At 45.0% G+C, this 26,165-nt stretch overlaps 4 protein-coding genes across 4 annotated transcripts; 3 read left to right on the top strand and 1 right to left on the bottom strand.

Moving 5' to 3' along the window:
- Positions 1-220: 220 nt before the first annotated feature.
- ctsf (cathepsin F) lies at positions 221-6,447 on the bottom strand. Its single transcript, XM_056600910.1, has 14 exons — positions 5,984-6,447; positions 5,393-5,503; positions 4,623-4,704; positions 3,665-3,732; positions 3,424-3,502; positions 3,157-3,270; positions 2,872-3,020; positions 2,637-2,733; positions 2,446-2,526; positions 2,079-2,198; positions 1,898-1,962; positions 1,224-1,314; positions 974-1,032; positions 221-861 (listed from the first exon to the last, which is right to left on the bottom strand). The coding sequence occupies exons 1-14, from the start codon at positions 6,221-6,223 to the stop codon at positions 787-789; spliced, it is 1,431 nt and encodes a 476-aa protein (XP_056456885.1). The 5' UTR covers positions 6,224-6,447; the 3' UTR covers positions 221-786.
- A 506-nt stretch (positions 6,448-6,953) lies between these two features.
- Positions 6,954-15,936, top strand: aup1 (AUP1 lipid droplet regulating VLDL assembly factor). Its single transcript, XM_056600367.1, has 12 exons — positions 6,954-7,183; positions 7,966-8,103; positions 8,757-8,907; positions 9,603-9,790; positions 10,231-10,303; positions 11,767-11,840; positions 12,373-12,439; positions 12,878-12,980; positions 13,062-13,199; positions 14,866-15,008; positions 15,356-15,444; positions 15,844-15,936. The coding sequence occupies exons 1-12, from the start codon at positions 7,143-7,145 to the stop codon at positions 15,887-15,889; spliced, it is 1,251 nt and encodes a 416-aa protein (XP_056456342.1). The 5' UTR covers positions 6,954-7,142; the 3' UTR covers positions 15,890-15,936.
- A 680-nt stretch (positions 15,937-16,616) lies between these two features.
- Positions 16,617-21,928, top strand: fnta (farnesyltransferase, CAAX box, alpha). The gene is made up of 9 exons (XM_056600368.1): positions 16,617-16,744; positions 17,305-17,390; positions 17,650-17,764; positions 18,345-18,449; positions 19,089-19,215; positions 19,850-19,998; positions 20,415-20,477; positions 20,637-20,802; positions 21,195-21,928. Exons 1-9 carry the CDS (start codon positions 16,617-16,619, stop codon positions 21,345-21,347), a joined length of 1,092 nt encoding a protein of 363 aa, XP_056456343.1. The 3' UTR covers positions 21,348-21,928.
- A 1,451-nt stretch (positions 21,929-23,379) lies between these two features.
- LOC130390873 (transmembrane protein 271-like) lies at positions 23,380-25,053 on the top strand. Its single transcript, XM_056601039.1, has 2 exons — positions 23,380-24,747; positions 25,018-25,053. Exon 1 carries the CDS (start codon positions 23,868-23,870, stop codon positions 24,657-24,659), a length of 792 nt encoding a protein of 263 aa, XP_056457014.1. The 5' UTR covers positions 23,380-23,867; the 3' UTR covers positions 24,660-24,747; positions 25,018-25,053.
- The last annotated feature ends 1,112 nt before the right edge of the window (positions 25,054-26,165 follow it).

Genomic DNA, 26,165 nt, shown 5'->3' with positions numbered 1-26,165 from the left:
TATATATATACACATATATATGTATATATATATATAAATATAAATATATATACGCATTGTAATCATATAATATATAAATACATATATATATATACACATGTATATCTATATATTACACAATCCTTTTGTAATTTTTTTAACAATTAAGATCATTCTGACTCCAACCTCTTGATACATTTCTGATTTAATGTAAGCTGTAGAACAAATAAAACGATAACGAAAAGTTTACATTTTTATTCAATCTACATAATTCACATTCATTATAACTTTCACAATAAAATAAAAATAAAAGTTTGCAATCCCTGTTATATTTAAATGATAATACTTGTCAAAACACTGGGGTAAAGGGCACCAGGATCAAGCCAGGATCAACGTCTTGAGTTATACAGAACACTATGTAACTGAACCATGGAGGGAACCTACAGAGAAGTCCGTTATTTCACAGCGGCTGCAATGAGGAATGAGTTAAACAGTAGTCAAACACAGTTAGATTCTTAGCTTGGTGAATTAAAATAGCAACTAAAACATTTTTTAATCACACTAAAACTATGAGTACAACTTGGAAGCCAATAAAGAAAAGATGCGTCTACCAGAGAATAGCTATGTTCATATTCCATTGTGCAAGTCATCGAGGTGCAATACTGCTAGCCAGGTTGGATTGGAAAGCCTCTACAGTAGTTTTTATCTTCATGCATTCTCTATCACATGGTTGAGTGTATGTGAGTAGTGTAACAGCAGAGTTAGAGGATGGGGGGGGGGGGGTGCATGCGTGTGTATCAGTTTTTTTTAGTTGACCACAGCCGATGAACCCATCTGGTTAATGCCACAGAGTTTAGACCCTCTGTACAGGTTATAGTAACCCTAGAAGACAAAAAAAAAAGAAATAGAGAGGCAAACATTAAAAACATAAATTACCAAAAAACTATACATTTATAAAAATCAAAAAAATAAGGTATTGTGTAACGTGTTATACCTGCTCCCCATAGTCCTCTCCCCAGCTGTTTTTGATTGCCCAGAAAGGAATTCCTTTCCCTGAAAACAGGAAAATATTCTCAACACAGAAATAACACATTACCACCAAAGTGTACTTAATTTAATATAGTTGGGTTTGTGATGTACTGGCCAATTACAGTAAAGAACAATCAGTGTAGTGCAACAAAACAAGCCAATATAAAGTTGGTGTATAGTATAATGGAGGTTTAATTGATGGTTCCCTAGCTTACGTTCTCCGTATCCCACCAGCAGCACAGCGTGGTCGATCATCCACGGGTTGCAGAAGATCCTCAGTGGGTGAGACACGCCCTTCTTGTAGAACTGAGGGTAGTTGGACATGGTCTCAATAAGCTTATTGGTTACAGTTTTATAAACAAGTAAGGATAGCCTAAAGCAATAAGCTACAGGTACCGACTGGAAATTAGTTGTTGGTAATTATAACCAATCTGGCTTTGACTTGAGCATGACTTCATGCAAATTTCTCAGTGATGAATGTTAGCATTAGAATGTTACTAAGAGTGTTATTAGTGAGGAAGTGTGTAGCTTTCCGGAAGCTATCGGTGAGTGAACTATGCTGGGAGAGTCTCTGTTTAGACGACACTTGTGTTGAGTGCGCCTGCCTCTGTGTGAGTCAGTCTAGAATCGAGAACGCCCCTGATTCATTTCTGACCAGCCGATCAGGCCTGTCCATCATAAGAGCCTGAAATGCAACATTCCTCGGTGGTGAAGAAACATAGAATGAGAGGAAGCAGAGAGGGAGGGGACACCTCGTTGGTTGTTTGGTTTTTAAAATCTCCTCCACTCTCTCTCTCTCTCTCTATCTCAAAATCGTATCCACTACCCCTTTAAATCTTCCTCTCTGAGAGGGAATTGTCCCACAGGCTCGCCGCGATCTTTAGCCTACCTGCATGGCGAACGCATTCAGTGCTACAGAGACGGGTCCGTTCTCAGCAAGCCAAGCGGCAATTTCTGGTGGGAATGAAAACAAATAAAAAACAACAAAAAGAAAGCAGTCAAAATAAAGGCTCCATTATTCCTGCCATCTCTGGTAATAGCATCTCATGGTGGTCTTCCTGAGCCCCTACCCTTCTCGTCTTTGGACAGTTCCAGGGAGCTGTTGATGTAGGCAACCACCTTCTTGCTGGTGAAGTCACAGCTGGCCTTGTGTCCCGTGTAGGAGTAGTCGGTCTCTGTCTCCAGGCCACCTTGACCACAGAAATAAACCGGCTATTGTCACGTTCATTGGTCTCTGGACAAGTAGTAAGGAATACGCCACTACTATGTATTAATGATTTAACAATTTTGTACATCATTTATCTGCATTAATCAATATCGACATATTGCATGGTTAGCCTTACAAAAAACACTACAAAATTACCAGAGGGATGGGGTGTGTCACTGTTTGTCTAGAACAGGTAGGAAAAGGTTTAAAAACGAGGCACTTCATCCTACCCAGTGTTTCGATGGATGCATAAGCGTTTGAGGGCAGTCCGCCTCTGCACGCGTTGTCCAGCTTATCACAGTCGACCAGCTCTGTAAGGGACAAATCAAATCATGATGCAATCTGTCATAGTGACATGTTGATGCGGTCCAATGGCTTGTTTCAGGGAAAATGGGTGCAAGTGTGTTTGCTTTTACGTTACCTTGTTCAGAGAGTGACACCAATGTTCCATTTTTCAGGAACCACTGGCCTTCGATGTTTCCTGTGACCGAGAAGGCCCAGCAAGAGCCACACATGCCCTGCACACACACACACACACCGAAAGGGATAGAGGAAAGATATGAATCAATTGGGTGGTCAAGCCCCAGCCAAATCATGAGCCATACCATGCTATGTATATAAGATTGTAAATGTACTTCTTATCTTAAATGTTTTACCTGATTTTTTACAGAGGTGACAGCTCCATGATCTCTCCAGTCCCAGCTATCGGGGGCGGGGCCCCGGGCCGGAGCCGCTGGTTTCATTGGTCGATGGAGATTCCGCTGGCTGAGCAGAGGGTTGAGGTAAATGGAGCTAAACTCCTCCTCTGGTGAGGGAGAGAAGAGGGAGTGTGGAGATAAGAAAAACAAAACCGCTATCATGCATATTACATATTAAAGCAAGAAGTGGTTCCCTGGGCAAATACAGATATCTCAACGTGAGCTCCGCACACACACACTCACCGGTGAGGTCGCTGAATTTGGTCACGCCGTATTCAGCGGAGCCCTGATCCAGAGACTGGAGCTTCTCAGCAGTCTTCAGGTTCTGGTGGAAGATCTGCAGCCGGTGGTCTGCCTCTGAGGGGGCCAACGGTATGTCAAGACAAGGCTGAATCAGTAGAACCATTATAAAGGGAACTGAACGTGTCTTTAATGTGATTAGGAGCCCACTCTGTTAGAACCTCTGGAACCTTCTGTTTTAGTCTCAGTGTGTTCGTGTGTGTCGCTCACCCTCCTGGGTTCTGTACCCCTTGTTGTATTTCACCATGAACTCTTTGAACATGCCCAAAAGCTTCACGCTCTCCTGCTCCTATGTGGCAAATAAAGAGACACAACACAACACAACACAATTCTTATCCACACCTTCAACTTTTTAGATATGGCGTACTGCAGTTCATATCTTGACCTAAGGTGTCAATAAGGCCGATACACAAACATTCAAACATGTCAAACATCGGGCTGGCTGTCTCACCTGCAGAGCCTGGCTGGTAGGAGGAACCAGCTCATCCACACTGTTGGTCTCTTTAGGGCTGGACTCCGCTGTTTGGGGAAACAGCCACTGTGTTATCACACTGCAAAGCAAGTTCCAAATGCTTTGCAGCTATACAATCCTACATTTGGGGCTCCATGCTTGTTTTCTGAACGAACTACTATTTAGAGACAGCTGATTAATTTAGAATTACATTGAAAAGTACACTGTAGGATTTTTTTCTCGCCTTTTCTGAGTAGATTGCCTATGAGTTCTGAATGTTTCACAACTTCCCATGTTTGATTGCATTACTTTGAGTGAGGTTGTTGTTACCCTTTCGGGGAAACGGAATCCAAAAATTGAATTCGAATTTACAGCTCAGTTTAAGCTACTAAACTGGTAGACTCCTAGCGACAGATCACTAGAGAACATTACAACTCATTACATTATAAATAACTTGGTTATTCACAATGCTCTATTGTTCTCTGTTAACTTCAGCAACAATTCACTAAGATTGTCAAAATGGCCTACATTTGTAGGTTCTTGTCATTATGAGTGCAACACACTGGTTATTAAAACATTACCTGAATTATCAACAGACAATTATTCCTGGCATCATTGTATGTTCTCCTGCTCATAGTATTTACTGCATATACTCATAAGGGGCTTGTTTACTTCCTCTGACTCTCTTTCAACACAGATCAGGAATGGATTCTGCAGACCAAAGCAACACAATGGCTCTGGGTCTTCTCTGAATGTGCCATTTGGGCCACTTTTTGAAGTGTACGCTATACTAGTGCTGAACGCAAGCGTTTATGGAGATTCAGCGGCCAGACAATAGCTGTGAGCAGGAAAACAATGCTGCTGCTGCAGTTCTGTGTGTTGGCTGTGGGACTTGTGCTCTTAGAAAGGTCTAGAAGCACCGTGGTCGCTGAGCCAGAGGAGAGGCTTATCCACTGACCTGCAGGGTGGCACTTCTGTCGGAGCAGCGTGGAGCTGCCCTGCCACGGGATGTCCCACACCTCGAACAGACACACCTCCGTCTGTTACACACACACACACGCACGAGAACATATACACACGCATGCGCACACACACACACACACACACACACACACACACACACACACACACACACACACACACACACACACACACACACACACACACACACAAACACGCATACACACACACACAAGAACATGGTCATTTAGGAATTTGTGATGTATCACAAAAAAACTTTTCCTTTAAAAGGGTGAAATGTATAATCAGTATCAACGATAATAACACAATAACAAATAACACCAGTGCGCCAAGAAGTGGGAGATAAGTTACAAATAATTAACTTCAAGAACCTCAAGACTAAGAATAACACTCTCATCTGTTTTCCTCAGAGCAAAAACTAACTTCCCCCTTCTCCAGCCAACAACTTGTGACCTTGTTTCGTATTGTCACATGAGAGGAACAAAAATGACATAGAAGAAAGGGAAAATAAGAAGAAGTGTATTGTGTGTGTGTGTGTGTGTGTGTGTGTGTGTGTGTGTGTGTGTGTGTGTGTGTGTGTGTGTGTGTGTGTGTGTGTGTGTGTGTGTGTGCGTGTTTGTATTAGTCTGGATGTCTGCTTGTTTGTTTTTGGGTCAAGCCCGAGTCACAAGGCAATAGAGTGGTGCCTTGGCCGAGGAACCTCAACAAGACGCCTACATAACACACTCATATACACACGTACAGTACCTTCAGTTTGTGGGACTCGGGGTAGAAGTCGCAGGTCCGGAGCATGGAAGATTTCTTACACTGCGTGTTGCTCAGCTCTGCGGTGATGGTGTAGCGAATACCCTTGACCAGCTGCAGTACACAGCCACACACACACACACACACACACACACACACACACACACACACACACACACACACACACACACACACACACACACACACACACACACACACACACACACACACACACGGGAACAAAGTATGAGGACATTTATGTTATGTAACACATAGGTAGTTACCTAATTTAAAATGTGTGTTTCGAAAAAAACATATGTGGCCCAAATATTATTCATCGTAACATGGTTTATCTTTCTCAAAGATGTTTCCCCGGATAAAAAAACATTGTTTACGAGCTTTACTACAGTAAACACAGAGGATGTCGTAGGTTACTAGCGTTCATGACACACTTGCTCAAAGAACAACACAATGTCAGACTATGGTAAAACGTTAAATACAGAATGGATGCACACATTTTATAACGATAACGACATAAATGCGATGCATCACCCACGATGGTAGTTGCAATACATCACACAATATTTACGTTACCTGTTTGGACGCAGATATTATTCTGCTGACTCTGCGGAGGTGCATTGCATTGGTGCCGAGGTTGTAGCGCTCCTCGGCGAACAGCACGGCCTTCTTCAGTCCTGGGTCCGAGTCCAGCAGCTTCACCGGGGACCCGGGCGGCCCGAACAGAGGCCTGTCCAGGTCCTCGCCAAGGGTCTGCACCAGGCCAGCCACAACACCCAGGACCAGGCACGGGATTAGGCAGTATTTGGCATCCATGTTGTCCCTCTGTCTGGGAAGAAAACGGACCGGTATCCGAATGACGCTGACTTAAAACCAGCGATGTTTTTTGTTTTTTTTCACCAGTTGATAGAAATTGATCCGAATTCACAGATTGCTTGGTTGTTTACTAAAAGCATACATGCCGAACAGCCGATGATCTAAAGGTGCTGGTGGGAGGAGTCAACTCGATGTGAGCCAGGACCTCCCCACAATGCTGCACAGTCACGTGTTTCCAAACAACGCAAACATCTTTATTATTAGAATGTGTAATATAGAGACAATATACCACAATATTATTACAAATTTCATTGATATTATCACACCGATTTCCATTATTACAAAAGTGTATCAATAAATCTCTAGAATCATTCACATTCTCCATTGATATTCGTTCAAGACTGTTGACTTGTTGTTTTGCTGTGCGTCTGGGATGTTGCAGTTTCATCAGTAGAACAGCAGCGCCCCCTGCTGAATTTTCTAAACCATATCATGGCACCAGAACACTGCTTTTCATCAGGTTTTTTTTTTAAAAACGTGTGATTTGATCAACAAGCTAAATGTATGAGTATGAACACCGGTCCATGGTGATGAATACCCCGTCCATAATCGAAATGGACAATTCAGACCAGACCTGTTGTTCCTGATGCTAAACACCGCCACGAGAGGGCAACAAAGTCCTCCTGTTCCGATCATCGAGGGGGGGGGGGGCTTTTACTCTGAAAGGTCGCTGCAGCCCAAACGGATATCCTCGGGAAGACGGAGCGCAACATCCCGTAAACAAACGAAACCGATTCGACCAGCTAGTTAGACTTCAGCCACCCGTTGGTTTAATAATAATGACCAAGCAGATTGTATTTCTCGGTAGCAGCGTGTTTTTCCTGAGCTGGTAGTCGCCCGGCGGGCCCACTGAGCAGCCATGGAGTCCCGGGGGATCCAGGACATGTTTGACTTTCGTCGGTGAGTAAGCTAACGTCTGAATCTAACCTGGCTGCCCCCCCAAAAAAGTACTGTCGTGGCCTGTTGCCCTTTTTTATCCTCACAGATCGGTTGTACGACTGTTATTTTTTTTTTAGAATTCACTACGTATCTGTTCAAACAGGGCTGAGGCTACACTGAAGTAGCTATCAAAGCTATGCTAACGAGCTATCGGTTAGCCGTCAGTGCTGACGTCAACACACTCTTCATGGATCAGCTCGCCGGTGTCACAACACATTCTGGGGTTCAGTCCAGACAAAGCCCTAGATGTGTGTTGGGGTTAGACACATTCTTGGGTTCAGTCCTGACAAAGTCCTAGATGAGGGTTAGGGTTAGACACATTCTGGGGTTCAGTCCTGACAAAGTCCTAGATGAGGGTTAGGGTTGGACACATTCTGGGGTTCAGTCCAGAGAATGCTCTGCATGAGGACGTATTCACGAGTACCCCCTCATAAAGAAAGTTGGTCAAAGTGAATCTGATGTCGTTGAGTCGTATAACAGTCAGGAATGTAACGTGGACCTTTACGTGGACCTCGGAATTATTTTTATTACATCTTATTGTACAAGTTCACAACAGAACAATTCCTTGGCTTGGTTCCTCAACAGCCACATAGCAGCAACAATACAAGATCAAGTAAATAATATATTAAAAATGATTGCTTACATGGATGAGCTAAAATAGTTGAACTCGCTACAAACAAGAGATGAATGATTAGATATTAATCGATTGGATGTCCAATGATGCCATGGTGTTTTTGATGCAGGTTTCCAAAAGATGGACTCCTTCTCCTTCTTGTCCTCCTCTACGCTCCTGTTGGTGTTTGTTTGATGTTACTGCGGATCTTCATCGGGGTCCATGTGTTCCTGGTTAGCTGTGCTCTTCCTGAAAGTTTTATAAGAAGGTACCTATTAAAACATCGTCTGAATTCAAATGCTGTAGGTGTACATGCCATTAATTTAGTCTTGCATTATCATCAATTGAAGTCACCTGTGCCGGTATGTTATATCTCAGTAGGTGTGTTCAATCTAGACGGTAGATGTGGAGTTTGTACAATAGACATGCAATGGATGTCAATGTCGATTCAAGATGGAAGCCAACGTTGAATAAATTAAGTACCTATTTGACGGGCACTATTCCATATGGCTTTCATTTCTTCATCCTTTAAAATTAGGAATGAACAACATCTGTATCTAGACACATGTGGTATCCATGAAGACTCACTCGAACATTACATCAGGAGAATGAAGAAAAATAGAGCTTGACGTTCGCTGTGAGAGCTGTTGCTTTACATTTTTGAATATATAACACATGTATGCTTATCGTAATACTCCCATTTAAATGCCAATGCAAGTAAGAAAAAACGAAATTAATAATGTTTATTTATCAATGTATGAATTATTATTGACTACAGCAGGAAAGGTAATTGCACGTATGTACCAAGAAGCATAATCACTTAAAGGTGGAATGGACAGGAGTATATCAAGTCCCACTCCTTGGAGCTAAGATTCAAACGGGACTCGTATTGCTTTGCTCACTTGTTGCCGTCCGAGACAGGTTTCTGGTGAGGATCATGTGTTCGGTGCTGGGAATGCATGTCAGACAGAAGGATCCCCTCTCCAGAGACAAGAACACCAAGCTGTACATATGTAACCACGTGACCGAGTTCGACCACAACCTCCTCAACCTGCTCACCCCCTGTAGCACCGTGAGTGTCTGATACACTATTTATTAACAAAGTACCACTGGGGCCGTGTTCCAATAGTGTCCCAGCTCCCTACTTACCGCTCCACACGACTTCAGAGGGTTATAGATCTCTGAAGAATAAGTCCGGTTCCCTCGGTCAAATGTCTATTGGAAATAACATGGCATTTTTGAAAGATCGTAGATAACAAACTGTAGGTGGTGAAGAAGTAAAATCTGCATCATGTTTTGAACTACACACTTTTTCCATCTAGTTTCGACTGGGTTTTTGGATTGTCGGTGCCATTAAAGTAGTAAACAATTATTAATGATACTTTTAGTGGCACCGACAATTCAAAAAACCCAGTCGAAACTAGATTGAAAAGGTGTGTAGTTCTAAACGAGTTTGATGTGTACGATCTTTCAAAAACCCCATGTTATTTCCGATAGACATTTGCCCGAGGGAACCGGGAGCCTTGGCGGCGGGATTATTTTTCAGAGGTCTATGTTGGAGACGTGAGGGTTGTGGTTTATTTGTAAAAACACTATTTACGTATACCGTATCAATGGGCTTACTCGATGTTCTACAAGTGGATTCTCAATGGGCTGTTGATTTTAATAGTCATTTAAACAAGTGATATATGACTGGGGAATGTACATTTGTTTTCTTTACAAATGATACCCTCTCGGTTTGAATGTCCTCCCTTCTCTGTCCTCCAGCCCCAGACGGGCGGCTCCACAGGCTTTGTGTGTTGGGCCAGGGGCTTCATGGAGATGCACTCAGCCCCAGGGCAGACGGCCCTGGCCGACACTCTCCAGAGGTACTGCTCCACCGACGGCACCCCGGCCCTGCTCCTGTTCCCCGAGGAGGACACCACCAACGGGCGCGCCGGCCTCCTCAAGTTCAGGTGGGGGCCCGCCCAGCGCTCGCTACGAGAGTTTCTTTAGTGGCTTCTTAAGTAGGATTTGGGTTGCGTGCCTCACACGCTCCAATCAGACCAATCTGCAGCAGGGTAATTGCTATCTTGCGTTATCAAATCTCCTCCTACACGCTGAATATGAGAAGGATTATGAGATGGGGTATTGTGATATGAGAACTGCATATTTCATGCGATGTGGACATTTAATCTCTGATCCAATTATCAGTATTGACGACAGCTATTGGACGTTTCCAAGGAAATCAAACAATGAATAATTATCGCATCAAACAGCCTTACTACATTGTGGGGTATTTCAACAAATTCAACATCTTCTTGTGATCGGTGCCATGTTTGTTTTTGACACAATCATCTCTTTCTAATGTTTCATTCCATTGCCTTTTCACAAGAAACGTTCCTCTCTCCTGCAGCTCCTGGCCTTTCTCACTGACTGATCCCATTCAGCCCGTAGCCCTGCGGGTGACCAGGCCGCTGCTTGCTCTGGTAAAGTTATTTAACAGCGTGACTCTCTGATCCCCCTGTTTAACACCGTGAATAATGTGTCAAGTCACCGCTTTTAGCAGATGCTTTATTATCGCTACAGGACACTTTACTATGTTGTAGTTCAGGTGGCTTTACTTTTTGCCTGCAGTATCCGAGGTGTGTATCTTGACACACATGTTTTAAATTGAAACACACAGTAGGTAACAAATAGAAGTTCTGAGGTTCCACACATCACAAAAACTGGAAATGGACAAGCTTCTATATCTTGCTTTGACACTATCTGCTATACCGCTTTGTTCTGGGGGATTATCCAGTGTTCTGCTCTGGTGGGCATTTTATCCGTTATCACTTAGTGACTTCAGGGCTCTGATTGCCTGAGGGAAAAAACGTTCCTCAGTCTCTCTATGCGTGTTTTGTGACAGTGCAGGCGTCTGCCCGACCTGAGGGTCACAAAAAGTTTGTTGCCGGGGTGATGGGGACCCTTTATAATCCTTCTGTCTCTGCTGGGAATGCATCTGGGTTATAATTGTAGTCCAGCGTCTGGACCATAAACTTTCACCCTGAAGGAAGAGGCTGAATCTCACCGTGCAGTGGGTGGATGGTGTCATGTAAAGTGAAGCCGGTGATCCACTGTGACCGCCTGGTGTTCAGAGACGCCGGGTTACTGTGACTCACCGATCGGCCTACTCGAACATTTAACGATTCAACACAGATAATCGACTTCCTTTTAAAGATGAGTATCCAAACCACAAAACAAAAGATAAGATCGACTCAATAAAAGCACTGTAGAATTAGGCCATCATGGTGTTATCAATTCGGAAATAGGACCGTTTCCTCAAACAAAATCAACCTTTTTGCACATTGCTTAACAATGTGCCTCAAAGTTTTGAGTGGATTATTGGTCCAACGGTATCAGTACGATTGTACCATTTAGTGGATGTGACTTCATGTGTGTGAGCATGTCTTCTACAACCAGTGATGTCTTTTGTCTTGGATATGTTTAATTGAAGAGAGGACTGCTCACACCACTTGATAAAGTGGTGTGTGCCCGGGCTGTTGCTTGTCTCGGTGTCCTTGAGTCGACTAACTAGTCACAGCTTCTCAGACACATGTTTGTGTAGAGGGATAAATAATGGGGGGCCAAAGCACACAGCCTTGTGGGGAGCCAGTAGAGGAGAAAACGTGGTCAAGACAGAGTTCCATTCACCCTCCCTCTTTACGTCCTGCTAGTTTAAAGATCCAGAATCCAGCCCACATTAAGGTTTTCCAGTCAAATTCTTATAAAAAACCTACTGGTCAAAATATGGGGTTGAATTGTGACCAACTCTCAAAAATGAAAATGTTATTAGTTTTTCATTTGATGCCTCCTTTTCAAAAACCCTTGGAGAATAACTGTTTTTATTATTATTCAGCATAATCATTCCCAACTTCGTTGGCTTTAAATGTTTTCCTCACTTCTACAGAGCACACCAGATTCCAGTTGGCTCATGGAACTCTTGTGGACATTTTTTGTCCCATGTACAGTGTATCATGTAAGGTACTAAATATTTCCTCCATTATTTCTACCGGCAACGGCTTCTATCTCCACATCACGTCCCGCATCCCTATACCTTAAGGGCATACACGGTCTGGATGTAACAAAGCACTGAAACAGCCTATTTATACTACTGATGTAATGCCATAACAATCCCAAGCCTTTCCTTTGTATACATTTGGTTGGCTTGTGTAATCTGAAGGTGTAGCACTCTCAGGTAAATGATGTCAGTGGCGGCAGTTTGATTAAGGTCATGAATAAAATGGCAACACTTGCTGAACCAGAAAACTTGGTTGGGCCTATTGAACAGTTCTAGCATACACCTATGGCTTACTTTCAAACTGACGTAAAACAAGTAAGTTTATTTTTGTAGCCATTAGTTCTTGTGGTGTCGTCAATAACTACACTCCACACTTCTTAAGTAAGGAATTAGGTTTCAAATCACTTCCCTTCACTAATAAATATATACTTTTTTATTCTCCATCCCATCCCATGATTACAGCTTAAATGTGTTCTCTGTCCTGGTCCCTTCTAGTTGGTTGCCACCTGTGTCAAGACAAGAAGGGGAATCTGTGCAAGAGTTTGCCAGCAGAATCCAGGAGGTAAAATATTGGGTTGGGATCTGGGCAAAAGGCTGTATATATGTTGGGGCGAATTGGCTGTCCGTTAATGGGATTGCAAGTATTTCCAGGGCCCATTATTAAAAACAAGCTGCTAATTTCTTATTTATTTTTAGGAAAGTTAATTGTGGATAGTGCATACGTTTGTGTCCCCTGACGAGTATAGACATTGTTGCTATGGTGAGGCTAACTCAATTGAAGTTCCACAAAGGCTTAAGACTGCTGTGTCGTACCCAAGCTAAAAGCTGCGATCAATAGAACTTCACTTTTTCTCTAAAGATTTTATCATCATACCTGATACGTAACCGGAATATGATGAGAAAACTGGCATTGCATTATTCCCTTTTCAGAGTCAAGTTCATTGAAATGGAACGCACGAAGCGTTACTTAATACACAGGGGGTTTGTGCTTTCCTTTAAGCTTCTGGCCAGGGAGCTCGGTGTGGCCGCCACACAAGTGACAAAGTCTGACAAGGCTGAACACATCAAGAGGAACCGGCACAGACCGCCACAGACCTCCACAGGTAATGTGGCCCACCAGCCCACAGAGACGGCTCTACTGTGAGACGACGGGGTGCTGATGCCCTCTGGTTGTGTGCATCCAGGTGTGGGACCCGGCTCCATCGCCAGGGGCTTCATGGCCCAGAACCTGGGCACGGAGGAGCCGAGGATCATCAGGATGGCCCAGCAGGTGAAGGACGTCCTGCCCCATGTCCCGCTCAACGTCATCGCTAGAGACCTGGGTATGTACCGCCCCATGCAGCCCACAACTAGGGCTGCAACAAACGATTATTTTAATAATCGATTAATCGGTCGATTATTTGTTTGATTAATCGATGAATCGGATAAAAAAAAGAAACATTTGTAATTGCCGCGTCTTTATTCAAAAACTGAACATTACTTCAAATTCACAGTGCAGACTGAAGTGTAAAATCACCATGTTATTGCTCCAACGTCCCGGAACTATTAAAAGTAATAATAAATAATAAAAAAATGACACAAAAACATACAATGTATCATATACATTTATTTAAATATATATATATATATATATATTAGTGCTGTCAAGAGATTAAAATATTTAATCGCATTAATGTCATAGTTAACTCACGATTAATCGCGAGTAATCGAGATTAATCTCAAATCTTTTTTCTATGCTAAATATCCCTTGATTTCTTTGTCCCATTAATTGTTCTCATTTTAATGCTCTTATCAATATGGAGAAGTAATAATAATAATACATTTTATTTATAACGCACTTTATATTAATTCAATGATCTCAAAGTGCTAACAATGGTAGATGCTAGAAGTGCATCGGCTTGCCTTGTGCAAATGTTTTTTTATTGATAACAACATTGGCATATACTGATCAAAACAGGACAATACAAAAAAAATGCCTATAGTGCAATTAAACGATGAACATACAAACATACTGCCTTGAACATAGCAGTCAGGTTACTACTTCTTTGTTTTGAGCCAAAGAAAAAAATAAAAAAATATTTTTTTAATTAATACATTTGCGTTAATTGCGCGATAAAACTATTTACGCCGTTAAAATATAAGGGATATCCATGGTTAACTGGTCAAACCTATTGATACCATTTTCGAGAGTCCTTGAAAAAGAACTTGTATTATTGCTTTAATTGCTCATAAGATGATCATAGTTCAAGATAGGACGTTAAACAGATCATAATTCCATCTTTACTATCTATTTTATTTTGCTGGGAAAACAAGTTTTCACCAAAATCTCAAAAAATAAATAAAATTCTGTTGCATTTGAACACATCAATCATATTACTAAGCCGACCTGAACACATCACATTTGAGTTTTTTTTTTATTTTTTTAAGTTAACTAGCTCTATGTCCTGCCGATTTTAAAATGGATTTTAAAACTGAATTACTATTTAACTGACGGGACTTTCTACACCGTCCGGTTGTATGATTACTACCGCTGCTTTGAATGACTGTTGATGCACGCGGTGCCGACTCCGAGCCCGTCTGCACACCGTATGCAGCAGCAGCAGCAGACAGAGTTTTCGGTTGGACTAGACGGATACTGAGTTGAAGGAGTTTTTTTAACCCAAAGACAGTGAAGGTGCAACACTTTTATATAGGCCTACAGTCCAGTGTTAAGATATTACCAAAATACAAGCTGTGGTCGCTCACAATAAAGCTTGCATGAACCAACCTGTAAACAGTGCAGCGCCTACGAGTGACGTATTAAACGCGCGACACAACGAATCGATGACCAAATTCGTTGCCAACTCTTTTAGTAATCGTTTTTTATCGATTCTATCGATTCGTTGTTGCAGCCCTACCCACAACAATATGAAGCTGGACAATGCTAATAAATTGATATTGGTGTTTAAGCTCTAGAAACCGCGACTGAATGCTGGCCTTCTCTTGCAGTGAAAACCAACTGTGTGGACACGACGATCACCAACCTCTTGGAACTCTCTGAGGACTCTGCGTTGGAAGCCAGCGTTGCCGGAGCCTCCTCGTTCGGCTCATCCGTGAACTCCTCCCCCTTTTCATACGAGCCCACTGCCAAGGTCCAACCCCCACTTTCACTTTTTGGTTCAGGGAAATATTTAGAATTTGTGTGACTGACCAACTTTAGGCCCAATCCCATTTCTACCCCTTACCCCTTCAAAACAAGGGGGAGGGGTAAGGGGTTGAAATGGGATTGGACGTTACTCTACCATCAACTTTTGGAACAGATATAACCATGGGCACTTTTATGTAGGCGAACATCCAAGTCATTCCTCCCAGCTATGGATGCATATTAACCAAGTCCTCCACATTAACTTGATGTTACCAGTGTATCGTGCTACAATGACGTAATGACTATCCAGCTGTACGTTGTCATGTGACTGACCCGACCTTTGGTCCTTTGCAGCCCGTTGCCAAATCCTTTGGGAAATCGCCAACCGACCGACACATGTCACTGCAGGAGCGTAAAGACGCGCTGTACAACTACGCAAGAAGGTACGTTGGTCCCAGGAGTACGACGGCCGCAAGCCCACCGTGACCATTGGTACTGATGAGGCTCACTGGAGATGTATTAGGACTATGTTGTAGACTCTGGTCCTATAGAAAGACCATGCTTAAATATAGATGGGCTGTATGCGACAGTAGCTCAGTAGGTAGAGCGGGTTGGCTGATAACCGGAAGGATGCTGGTTCGAACCCCAGAGTGTCGAGGTGTCCCTGAGCGAGACCCCTCACCATTGAATGCTTCTGACGAGCTGGCTGTCGCCCTGCGTGGATGTGTGAATGATTGGTTGTAAGTCGCTTGGGATAAAAGTGTCAGCAAAATCCCCTAAATGTAAATGCTTTTGAGGTTATGTTTAATTTGTAAGAAGTTGGTATTTTTTTTCTCTTCTAGCCGATACATCGAGAAATATGGACTGGACAAGGAAGACGAGCATTGAAATATTCTTTTTTTTTTTTTGGTCAAGCCAATTCTGAAAGCCCATCTGAAGGAACGAGCCGCCATCGTAGCTGTGTTCTTGGAATGGCAAACTCATTATGTCAACACATTTTGTTTGTCATAACTGCTGTGGAATGGGTATTAGGAAAATGTATATGTCAATTGAATGGTGATTTGCATGTCTTTAATTCTTCATTCTGGACATAATTTTGATAACAATTTGTATTACAATCCACCGACTGTGAATCATCTATTTATTTTTATAATGTTCAGAATTGTCAATGACAATAAAATTCAGCTTGACCTTGCTTTTAAGAAGTTGCTTAAATAAGAGTGCTGCATTGTATTCTTTACAGCATGATCTTTGATAATTCATTGTTTCAATAGTTAAGTAGTATGGAGATGGCTAACTGGTACATATGCAATCCGCCACTGTGCTACATAATGGACAATTAGCGGTGGGCGGATGATTCATACGAGTCAGTTGGGTAGAGGACTCCGCCACCCAGTCCTCCACTCCTATCTAGGAAACTGTCGGGTTTGTATTTTATAGAGCATAAGAAATTGCAAATATTGACAGCTTTTTCATTACTGCTTAAGAAAACATTGTCTAAATGTGCTACATACTAATGAATAAAGAGGACTGTAATGAAATACCGGAAGTGGCGTTGCGGAAGTGACGCCTAAGTCTGCAAACTACACAGAGGCGGCTAGTTGAGTGGATAGCCATGTCTGGTCTGGAGGCGAGCTCGAATGAAGCTTTAGAGCTGAAAGAAGAGAAGGGCTTTGACGTGGAGCTCGAAGGAAATCCCGATTTTGATTACGGACGTGATCCCTTCGAATATTTATTTTACAGGTAACGCTTGGTTCATTTAGAGTGTAAATGTTTGCATGGCTAGCCTGCTAATGCTAGCGGTGAGGAACGACCTGACGTTTGCTTACATCTCAGCAATTAAGTAAATAAATAGTGTTCACATCTCAGCAATAAAGTAAACGAACAGTGTTCATATCTCAGCAATAAAGTAAACAAATAGTGTCCAAATCTCCGCAGCAAAGCAAATAAATAGTGTTCACATCTCAGCAATAAAGTAAATAGTGTTCACATCTCAGCAAAAAAGTATATAAATAATCATTAATTCGTCACATCACAGCAGCAACGTAATAAATGAAGTGTTCACAGCTCAGCAATAAAAACACATGTTCACATCGAATACATTCAGCAACACTGAGCCCTACCCTATTTGTGAGTAGCATTGTGTGGAGGACATTTTTTACTATTAAATAAAAGGCAGTGATTATCTGTTGTTCATAGTTGACACTAAAACTTCTCAATATAACCAACATATATATTTTTTCAATTGAAATAATAACCTTATTGTTTGTCACCACTACTTTGGTGCTGGGTTTGTGTTTTAGGGACAGGAAAGAGTGGTCGGACCTGGAGCCCGTTCCCCAGGACGATGGACCGAACCCCGTCGTGAAGATCGCATATTCTGAAAAGTGTAAATACTTCACCTGAAACATACTATTGGGACAGAAAGTTGGGCCAATGAGATGAAAAGTCCTATCACAAAGACATATATGCCTAATTCAAATGTTAGAGCACGTTCTACCTTTTCCAAAGTGTAAATTAATTGATCTCGCATTTATATTTGAGATAACAATAAGGTTATTTTTAACATGCAGATCAGCACCAACACTCACAAAAACTACAAGGATAACCGTGTTAATAACCTTACTATCTTTCATTTCTTTCTGCAGTTACTGATGTATTTGATTATTTCCGTGCACTACTGAAGAACGATGAGAAGAGTGAGAGGGCGTTCACCCTGACGGCTGAGGCCATTGAGCTGAACGCAGCTAACTACACTGTGTGGTGAGTATGCTGACAATATCAGCCAAAGTTGTCTCTGTGTAACCAAAATCATGCTTTTTTGCTTACACATCATGCCAAAATCAAAATATCAATAGAGTGATATATCGTCGTCCTTCTTCTTGCCATAGGAGAATCGATACACTGGTACCGAATATCTATATATTTAAAAATGATATAAATATATATGCATTTTTTTTCATTTTTAAGAATTTCTTTTTCATTTTTATGCTTTATTCATGAAGGGTTAGACTTCAAATATCACCCCAAATATAGATTTTTCAGTACTTAAATAAGGCACTCCAAACAGATTCCCCTCCTCCTTGAGGTTACACTTGAACAGAAGTTAACTAGCCAAAGATCAGTAATTGAAAAACTCTGTTTGGACCATGAATAAAGAATGAAATCCAGCACTTAAACTCATCATGTGTTCTTCGTTACACATATATCGTGATGTATTGTTATATGATTATTTAAAAATAAATTGATTATTGCAGAATCGCTGTCATGATATTATCGATATCTGGGGGCCATGTTTTGCGTATCATATCGTGAGGTACCCTGTGATTCCCCCCCCTACCAGGCACTACAGGCGTGTGCTGCTGCAGGCCCTGGAGAAGGACCTGAGGCAGGAGATGAGGTACATCACCGCCATCATCGAGGAACAGCCCAAGAACTACCAAGTGTGGTGAGCGATGCCCAAACCCACTGACAGGAAGGCTCTTGTTTATCGATCCACCGCTGCCAACCTCTGATGAGTGCAGGCTTGAGAGTGTAAGTGCAGTCGGTCGGAGAGGGAGAACAATATTTTTGATCAATTACTTTGACACGCGCTGATTCTTTATCGGGTTTTCGCATTAAGTATTTATGGCCTAAGAGGTAAAGTGGACAAATGTGACTATAAACATGAATATAAAGACATGGCTTGACAAAAGTAAACTAAAACAGCAAACTTTTGCTTATAAGAAGTATTTTACATAAAGATAAAGTAAAAGGTAAATGGACTGCATTTATTCAGCGCTTTTCTAACATTCAGCCGTTCATGCACACATTCACACAACGATGGCGGTGTCAGCCATGCAAGGCAACAGCCAGCTTGTCGGGAGCAGTCAGGGTGAGGTGGCTTGCTCAGGGGACACCTCGACACACAGCTAGGAGGAGCCGAGGATCGAACCGGCAACCTTCCAGTTACAAGCCAAACCGCTCTACCTCCTGAGCCACGTGCCGCCCCAAAAGTTTCATGTCATACACTCGATTTCCTAGGTCTTGATAAAATAAGACCAGCGACCCCAAACATCAATGTGACGTTTCCAACCTGTGGTTGCAGGCATCACAGACGCATGGTGGTGGAGTGGCTCAGCGACCCCTCGGAGGAGCTGGAGTTCATCGCAGACATTCTCAGTCAAGACGCAAAGAACTACCACGCCTGGCAGCACCGGCAGTGGGTCATCCAGGTACGCCTGCGCGCCGCCCCTGTTTCTGCCTGGTGCTAAAGCCAACCACTCTTTTCTTGTTAAGTGTCGCCACCCAGTACCAATTTGAGCCAACAAGAGCATGATTAACCGTCCCTGGAATCATTGTATCTCACTTTGGGTACAATCCTTTCCTAAAAGGCAGTTGAAATAAAACATTATTCACCCATTCAGGTGGGCCTGTCCCTCACATTTGGCTTTGTGTTAGATTACCTGTGGATCGCGCTTTTATCGTTGGATTGTTTTCCTTAACATGTCCGGCCCCTTAATCGATGGCCCCTTAGGGCTGATTATGGTCCCACGTCACGCAACGCAAGGACCACGCAGACGCTGCGACGCAGTAGTGAACTTGTTCGGGTTCTGCGTCCGGTTTCAGTGAGTGGACCAATCACAGCCCTTGCTTCTGCGTTGCCTCGACGGAAGGTTCCAATTTTTGGTCGGGGCACGTCGCGAGGAGGTGTCCGCAAGGACGTAACGGGTCCGTAACCCCCCTTGCGCTGCGTGAACGCGGGACCGTAATCAGCCCTTTAGTGGATGGCCCCTTAGTGGATGGCCGCCCGACCCGGTGAACGGGACGGCGCGCTGGGCTCACCCTGTGCTGCTGACCGTCCCCCAGGAGTACAAGCTGTGGGACAGCGAGCTGGAGTTCGTGGAGAGGCTCCTTGAGGAGGACGTGAGGAACAACTCGGCCTGGAACCAGAGGCACTTCGTCATCTCCCACACCACGGGCTACTCGGACCCCGCCATCCTGGACAGGGAGGTCCAGTGAGTAGACACCGCCGAGCCCCTCGTTGTGTTGTTACACCCAGGGCAGTCGGCCCTCTCCACTCGCCTACTGAAACTCCTCAATTGATGCTAACAATGGCTCGTTGAGGAGTTCAGGGGGTAGCAGCTAACCAATGACCACAGTAAATCAAAATCCCAGAAGAATGGATTTTGTTGTGACCAAAGAGTGGAGGTGCATAATCTTAACCCAATTTCTATAAACACAGAGAGGTAGTCCCATTAACAAGTGTTAATGGGATCACGGGTAAATGATTCCCCCTTATGTTTCCTTGACACGCTTTTACGTTTCCTTGACATGGTCTTGGTTACTCTGCCGCATGACGTGATCATACACTTGGTGATTCAATGAATGAAGGCGAGTCACTTAACGACCCTCCCTTGCGTTGTGTCCCCAGGTACTGCCTGTGTCAGATCCGGAAGGCTCCGCACAACGAGAGCGTGTGGAACTATCTAAAGGGGTAAGCCTGACGTGAAACTCCCCACTCCCACCAGCTCCCACTCTGCAGCAGTGTGGCGGCTGTTTGAAGTCCTGGTAACCGTGGAGCCAGGACTCAAAGTTGGACCCCCCCCCCCCCCTCTGACCTAGTGTCTCCCCCCCCCCCCCCCCCCCCCCCCAGGATCCTCCAGGACCGGGGCCTGTCGTCCCACCCCGGGCTCCTGGAGCGCGTCCTGGAGTTGAAGGAGACCCAGTGCTCCCCGTACCTCCTGGCCTTCCTGGTGGACAGCTACGAGGACGCCCTGGAGACCAACAACACCAGGGCCACCCTCAACCAGGCCCAGGAGGTACAGCCGGCGTGTGTGTGTGTGTGTGTGGGTGCAGTGTAACATTGTCATTATAAATAGACTCAAGGGAGCTTAAACGCACAACGACTCGACTCATTAATCACGAGCGTCCGGCCGCCCACCCCCTTGGCACGGCCGACCCACTTCAGAGGACACAAAAGCACCTCGCGTTCGGCTGAGTGGAACCGGTGCGACTCGAGGGCCACTCCCAGCAAGCCTCTGCGTTGAATGTTTTTAAGTGGCCTGATTAACCTGAAGGACTTAACAGCACACATCTGGCAGCACCGTGGGTTTATGCTTTAGCGAGGCAACGTTTTTCCCACATTTCACTAAACAACCGTCCCTTCTCCCCCTATCTCCCCCCCGCTCACTGCGTCTCCCCCCGTGGCCAGGTGTGCGCGCTGCTGGCCCAGGTGAAGGACACCATCAGGAGGGAGTACTGGCTGTTTCTGGGCCGCTCCCTGGAGAGCAAGTACGGCCCCACCGCCGCCCCCCAGTCGGACGCCGCCTCCAGCGATGCTGCCGACCAGCAGGAGCTGAGTTAACCCTCTGCGGGTCCACGGCCCGGTCCGGAGCCCGGTCCACAGCATATTCCGGTCCGTAGCCCGGGTCCGGTCCGGTCCACACCATAGTCCGGTCCACAGCATAGTCTAGTCCTGGTGATCCTCCACACCATGGCTGGGAATAACCCCTGCGCCCACAGCTTCAAGTTTACAGCGATGTGTCCCTGTGCACTCCGATACCGTCGACCCAGACTCAAACCGGACTCAAACGCATCAAGTTCGCTACGACATTGTCAAGGATCAGCAGACTACTGGTCTGCCTTTTAAGAGGAAGATATCTAATTGGACAACTGCCTTTCGACTGGCTGTGTAGCGGTAATAAAAAAGGAGCGGTAAAAGTGGAACAAGCTAAGTGTTTAGGTGCATGTTGGTCTGACCGGTCAGGATGACTTCTGACGGTTTCTAAGAGTCTGTTACTCAGTGATGCGTCGCTTTGTGTGTGAATTGCAACTAGACGAGCCGTGTTTGTGTTTGTGCTTTGATAGAAATATCACCTGCATTGTAAAAAGACATGATTAAAAAAATGTAACCTGATCGTCTTGATGATTTTTTTTTTCCTTTACACCTGTTGATCGGTGATGACGCACTAGCGCCAGTAGGTTGCGCTGTTGCTGCATGACGGCAGCAGAAAGCAGAAATAAACGACTTTCGTTGTAGGCAGCGACTGCCTCGCTGCCCACGACGCAAGTAGTTTATTCTGTCTCTGCGCGAGTCCTTTCACTCCTTCCCTGCTATCATGGATCAAACTGCACCTGTTCTATGTATTTTATTTGTCATCCCACCCTAGTGGTGAATGCTTGCGCCCACTTACGTTAGGAGTTCTATTCCACATGCTTATGCTCGGGAGGTTCGTTTAAAACGGACCAGCACAACCGAGTAGGCCTCCACCGTACAATGGTCTGGCATGGTCTGACATACATTTTAGGAATTTGGGTGATCTTGACTAACATCCGTTTAAATTCCTTTCCTGCCCCCCTGACAGCCTGTAGGCCTAAATGATAAGTGACAGTCTGCCTCTGACTCACTCCGGGGATTAGCTGAATGAGAAAAGACCCAAAATGCTGTCATTGTGCTCCACAGCAGAAGTGCTCACACAAATGGTTTTGTTTTAAATTGTAGGACTGTACAGTGTTTGGTAATGATAATGTAGCACAATAAATTGATCAACATATTAACAAGCATTGTTCTTGATGATTGAATGGGTTATTGGGCTATAGGACCGGATATTCCTCAGTCCTCAAATCTCTTATTAATAAAGCAACTTGTTAGAACGATGCAACGCATTGATTATAGGCCTACTTCAGAAAGACTTATAATTCCGAAGTTGGCCAAAATTATATGTTGAATATGTCAAGTTGAAAGCGGAATAAAAATAGTCAACAGTTTTCTAAAATAGTGTGGCCTATTTTCGTTCATGTCATGCATTATTTGATTCCTACGGTTTTTTCATCAGTCATTCAACCTTTTCAGTTGCTGCCCAACTTTTCCTTGACGGTGTGGGTTTTAGGGCAAAGTTTTTCTGAAGAAGTTCTAAACGATGAGGTTATAAAAATAACGTTAATTCAACATTTGCGGAGAGGTTCCAACTGCTGATAATGGACTAAAGGCGTTTTTTTTTTTTTTTTTACACACAGGTTACCGGGGACCTGTGAATGTGTGATGAATTCCTCTGTGGGGGCCGGCTGCCGTCCAGGGTCCTGAAACAGGAGCCCACCCATCAGGACGAGTAGGAGGGTGATGATGAGGAGGATTGTGATTAGGATGATGATAAGGATGATGAGGATGATTACTCTTATGTGCGATTCCATCTCCCATGGTCCCCTGAGAAAGAGCATCAAGGCGGACTCGTTTACCGGTTGAATCCATGACGCCCGTAGCCCCCCACCAACACCACATGACAGCAAATAACCATAAAGAAACCAGCCATCCACCGGACTGCAGTCAGACCAGAGAGGAGGAGACCAAACCAGCCATCCACCAGGTTGCAGTAGGCTAAGACCAGGAGAGGAGCAAAGAAAAACAGTCATCCACCGGGCTGCAGTCAGACTAGAGAGGAGGAGAGGAGCAGAGAAATCCAGTCATCCGACGGGCTGCAGTCAGACCACCACAGGGAGAGGAGCAGAGAAACAACTTGTTTACCAGCGTGCGTCTCCCGTGATGCCGAGAGCAGACGCAAAGTGTATTATTAAGATCGATCCGTCACTTTATGGGCTGGATCTGGCTGCTCGATAGTCCAAGTGCAGAAATAACGCACGTTCTCTCCGATTAAATATTGATATAGTGTGTATCAGCGATCCGGAGCGGGAATGCGAAGGAGGAGACGCACCACCACCACCACCACCAGATGATCACCCTTCTCCCCGGCAGCAGCAGCCCACCACTTCGGGTCCCCGGCACATGATGTCCCGCCGGTCTGAGGGGGCTTCCAGGGGCTACGAGGAGGACGAGGGAGGATGAGGGAGTGTGGAGCAGGATCGAGTGTGGCAGCAGAGGTGGAATATAATGAAGTGGAGTGGGAAAGGTCTGTGCACCATCTTCTCCAGCACCCTCCTCTTCGTGTGTGCCGTGAGCGAAGTGGTGGTCGGATTACGATGCATCTCCCTGGGCACGGGCGTGCGAGCGCACTTTCACCTGGGCGCCGCGGCCGGGGCGTTTTACTCCGGGGTGCTGGTGGGCTTCGGCCAGGCGCTGCTGGGCGCCGCGCTGCTCTGTTGCACGGAGAAACCCGGCTGCAGGAACTTCTTCCTGCTCGGGGTGGTGGTGTTCCTGCTGGGGGTGCTGACCGCCTTCAGCGGCGCGGTGGTGGACGGGGACACCGTGTCTCTGGTGGAGAGGAAACACTCCCACTACTGCCTGCACGCCGCGGTGGTGAACCCGGCGTGCGAGCTGCTCAAGGATTACCAACGGTGTCTGGTGGTCTCCACGGTTCTTAGCACCCTGGAGTGCCTGCTGGGGCTCATCCACCTGCTGCTGATCAAGAGCTACAAGACAGCGCAGTTCTACCGGAACAGGCAGGCTCAGCGGCGGGGCACCGGGGCGATCCTGTACCGCGAGGAGCGGGACTTTTCCTCGGCGGACTTCCAGCCGGTGTCTTACATCAACTTGGGGGTTTTCAACGTGCTGGACGAGACAGGGGCCGAGGTGCAGTGCCGGGGCCACCCGTCCCTGGAGCTACCGGGCTACTCGTGTACGGACCCGGACCTCAACCTCTCGTACCCCTTCTCGGTTCCGCTGCCCTGCGAGCAGCCGCCCGCGTACGAGGACATATTCCCGGTGGAGGCATGCATCATATAGGGGGGCTGTGTGGACCCCCGGACCCCCAGCAGCTTTATTATTCAGCTGTGTGACAATCACTGACTGTGCTTGGAGAGAATACAGAGAAGTAAGTTCAAAGCGAGGACAATATGAGGCTAATTGATTCATCACTTTACTCCTTCTCACCATATAGGCATATTTTCTTACATAATCAGCCTCCCATCCGACTAATGCTTGTCCAGACATTCACAGTAACTTTGCCAATCGCAGGTTTTAAAATCTCTCTATATAAAAAAACAACATGGTCTCGGTTGGAGCTTGCTATTCGAGGCGGAATACGTGTTTTGAATGTCTACATTTTTACATGTGAATAAAATAATTGTATTTAACCCTATAGATGTCATAAAACCGACCAGTTGTTCATCAACCGCATCCGTTTACTGTCAATGGTAAGGACCCACCCCCCCTCTCTCTCTCTGACGTGCTGATATTATAGATAGCTTTATAGAGATTCTTTTAATGTCTTCGTTTGTTGTGGAATGATCTCTCCCCTCTCCCTTGTAGATGTTTCATATATCTGAAAGAACACCACCTGTTTCACTGAAAGAGCTAACTTGAAAAGACAAATTAATTATTGAAAAAGTGGATGTGATGCTTTGCAAGGTGAACACCGTGATCCCAAATATACATTTTATAAACATTTATTCAAATGAGTATTCATGTAAATCACGATACATCTAAGAGACAATGTGAATCTTATTCATGCAGTAACGGAGGTGTCTATGCCTCCACCTTAGTGGGCACTAGGCCGACCCTGAGAATCAAACCTTCAGTCTACGGCTGTAGACCTACTCTCTACTCAGATACCACCGTTGAACGTGTTAGATCAGTGTGGACTTGGGTTCCTCCTTGGGTTTATCTCTCTTGGTTCACGTCGACGTACCAGGCTTCCTCTCTAACGAAGCTCTCTCTTTGGTAGGCTCTTCTTTCCACTTGCTTACGTTAACATTTAGGGCATTTAGCAGACACATTTATACAAAGCAACTTACATCGGTTAATACACACATTCACGCCCTGACGGCGGAGTCAACCACGCAAGATGACAGCCGGCGCGTCAGGAGCAGTCAGGGTGAGGTGTCTTGGATGGACCCCTCGACACTTTGTCTTGGATGGACCCCTCGACACTTAACTAGGAGGAGCCGGGGATCGAACTAGCAACCTTCCGCTTACCAGTCAACCTGCTCTGCCTCCCGAGCTTAGCCGACCCACTTGTTCCTCTTTTTTTTTTTAAACTCATCTCATCGAGGTTAAACCTCCAGAGCAGGGTTTAGAGCCGTGATGAGAGCAGAGAACACGCTGTAGAGACGCTGGGTGGAGCTCCTGGAGGCGGAGTCACACGAGGTGCTCTGTCGGTTCATCAGGTCTTTACAGCGTGTCTGAGCACCGCCGGTCATTAACATGCCTGGAGAGGGGAGGGGGGAGGGGGGGGAGGTGTGGAGGCAGCACCGCCCCGTCTCCCAGGGGAAGGCGGTGGACTCAGAGACA

Source organism: Gadus chalcogrammus, chromosome 10, assembly GCF_026213295.1.
Source record: "Gadus chalcogrammus isolate NIFS_2021 chromosome 10, NIFS_Gcha_1.0, whole genome shotgun sequence".
NCBI classification, from domain to species: domain Eukaryota; kingdom Metazoa; phylum Chordata; class Actinopteri; order Gadiformes; family Gadidae; genus Gadus; species Gadus chalcogrammus.
The sequence above is the reverse complement of the archived record's forward strand: the minus strand, read 5'-3'. Positions and strand labels throughout refer to the sequence as shown.

What these genes read in the sequence shown, in the direction of transcription:
- ctsf (XM_056600910.1), bottom strand. Translation starts at nt 6,223, where the DNA reads ATGGATGCCAAATACTGCCTAATCCCGTGCCTGGTCCTGGGTGTTGTG. An exon ending in CCGAGTCCCACAAACTGAAG is followed by an intron (nt 4,705 to 5,392) that starts GTACTGTACGTG and finishes TGTGTGTAACAG; the next exon opens with ACGGAGGTGTGTCTGTTCGA. An exon ending in TCACCTCTGTAAAAAATCAG is followed by an intron (nt 2,734 to 2,871) that starts GTAAAACATTTA and finishes GTGTGTGTGCAG; the next exon opens with GGCATGTGTGGCTCTTGCTG.
- aup1 (XM_056600367.1), top strand. Translation starts at nt 7,143, where the DNA reads ATGGAGTCCCGGGGGATCCAGGACATGTTTGACTTTCGTCG. An exon ending in TGCTCACCCCCTGTAGCACC is followed by an intron (nt 8,908 to 9,602) that starts GTGAGTGTCTGA and finishes TCTGTCCTCCAG; the next exon opens with CCCCAGACGGGCGGCTCCAC. An exon ending in TGTACAGTGTATCATGTAAG is followed by an intron (nt 11,841 to 12,372) that starts GTACTAAATATT and finishes GGTCCCTTCTAG; the next exon opens with TTGGTTGCCACCTGTGTCAA.
- LOC130390873 (XM_056601039.1), top strand. Translation starts at nt 23,868, where the DNA reads ATGAAGTGGAGTGGGAAAGGTCTGTGCACCATCTTCTCCAGCACCCTC.
- fnta (XM_056600368.1), top strand. Translation starts at nt 16,617, where the DNA reads ATGTCTGGTCTGGAGGCGAGCTCGAATGAAGCTTTAGAGCTGAAAGAA. An exon ending in CCCAAGAACTACCAAGTGTG is followed by an intron (nt 18,450 to 19,088) that starts GTGAGCGATGCC and finishes CTGTGGTTGCAG; the next exon opens with GCATCACAGACGCATGGTGG. An exon ending in ATCCTGGACAGGGAGGTCCA is followed by an intron (nt 19,999 to 20,414) that starts GTGAGTAGACAC and finishes TTGTGTCCCCAG; the next exon opens with GTACTGCCTGTGTCAGATCC.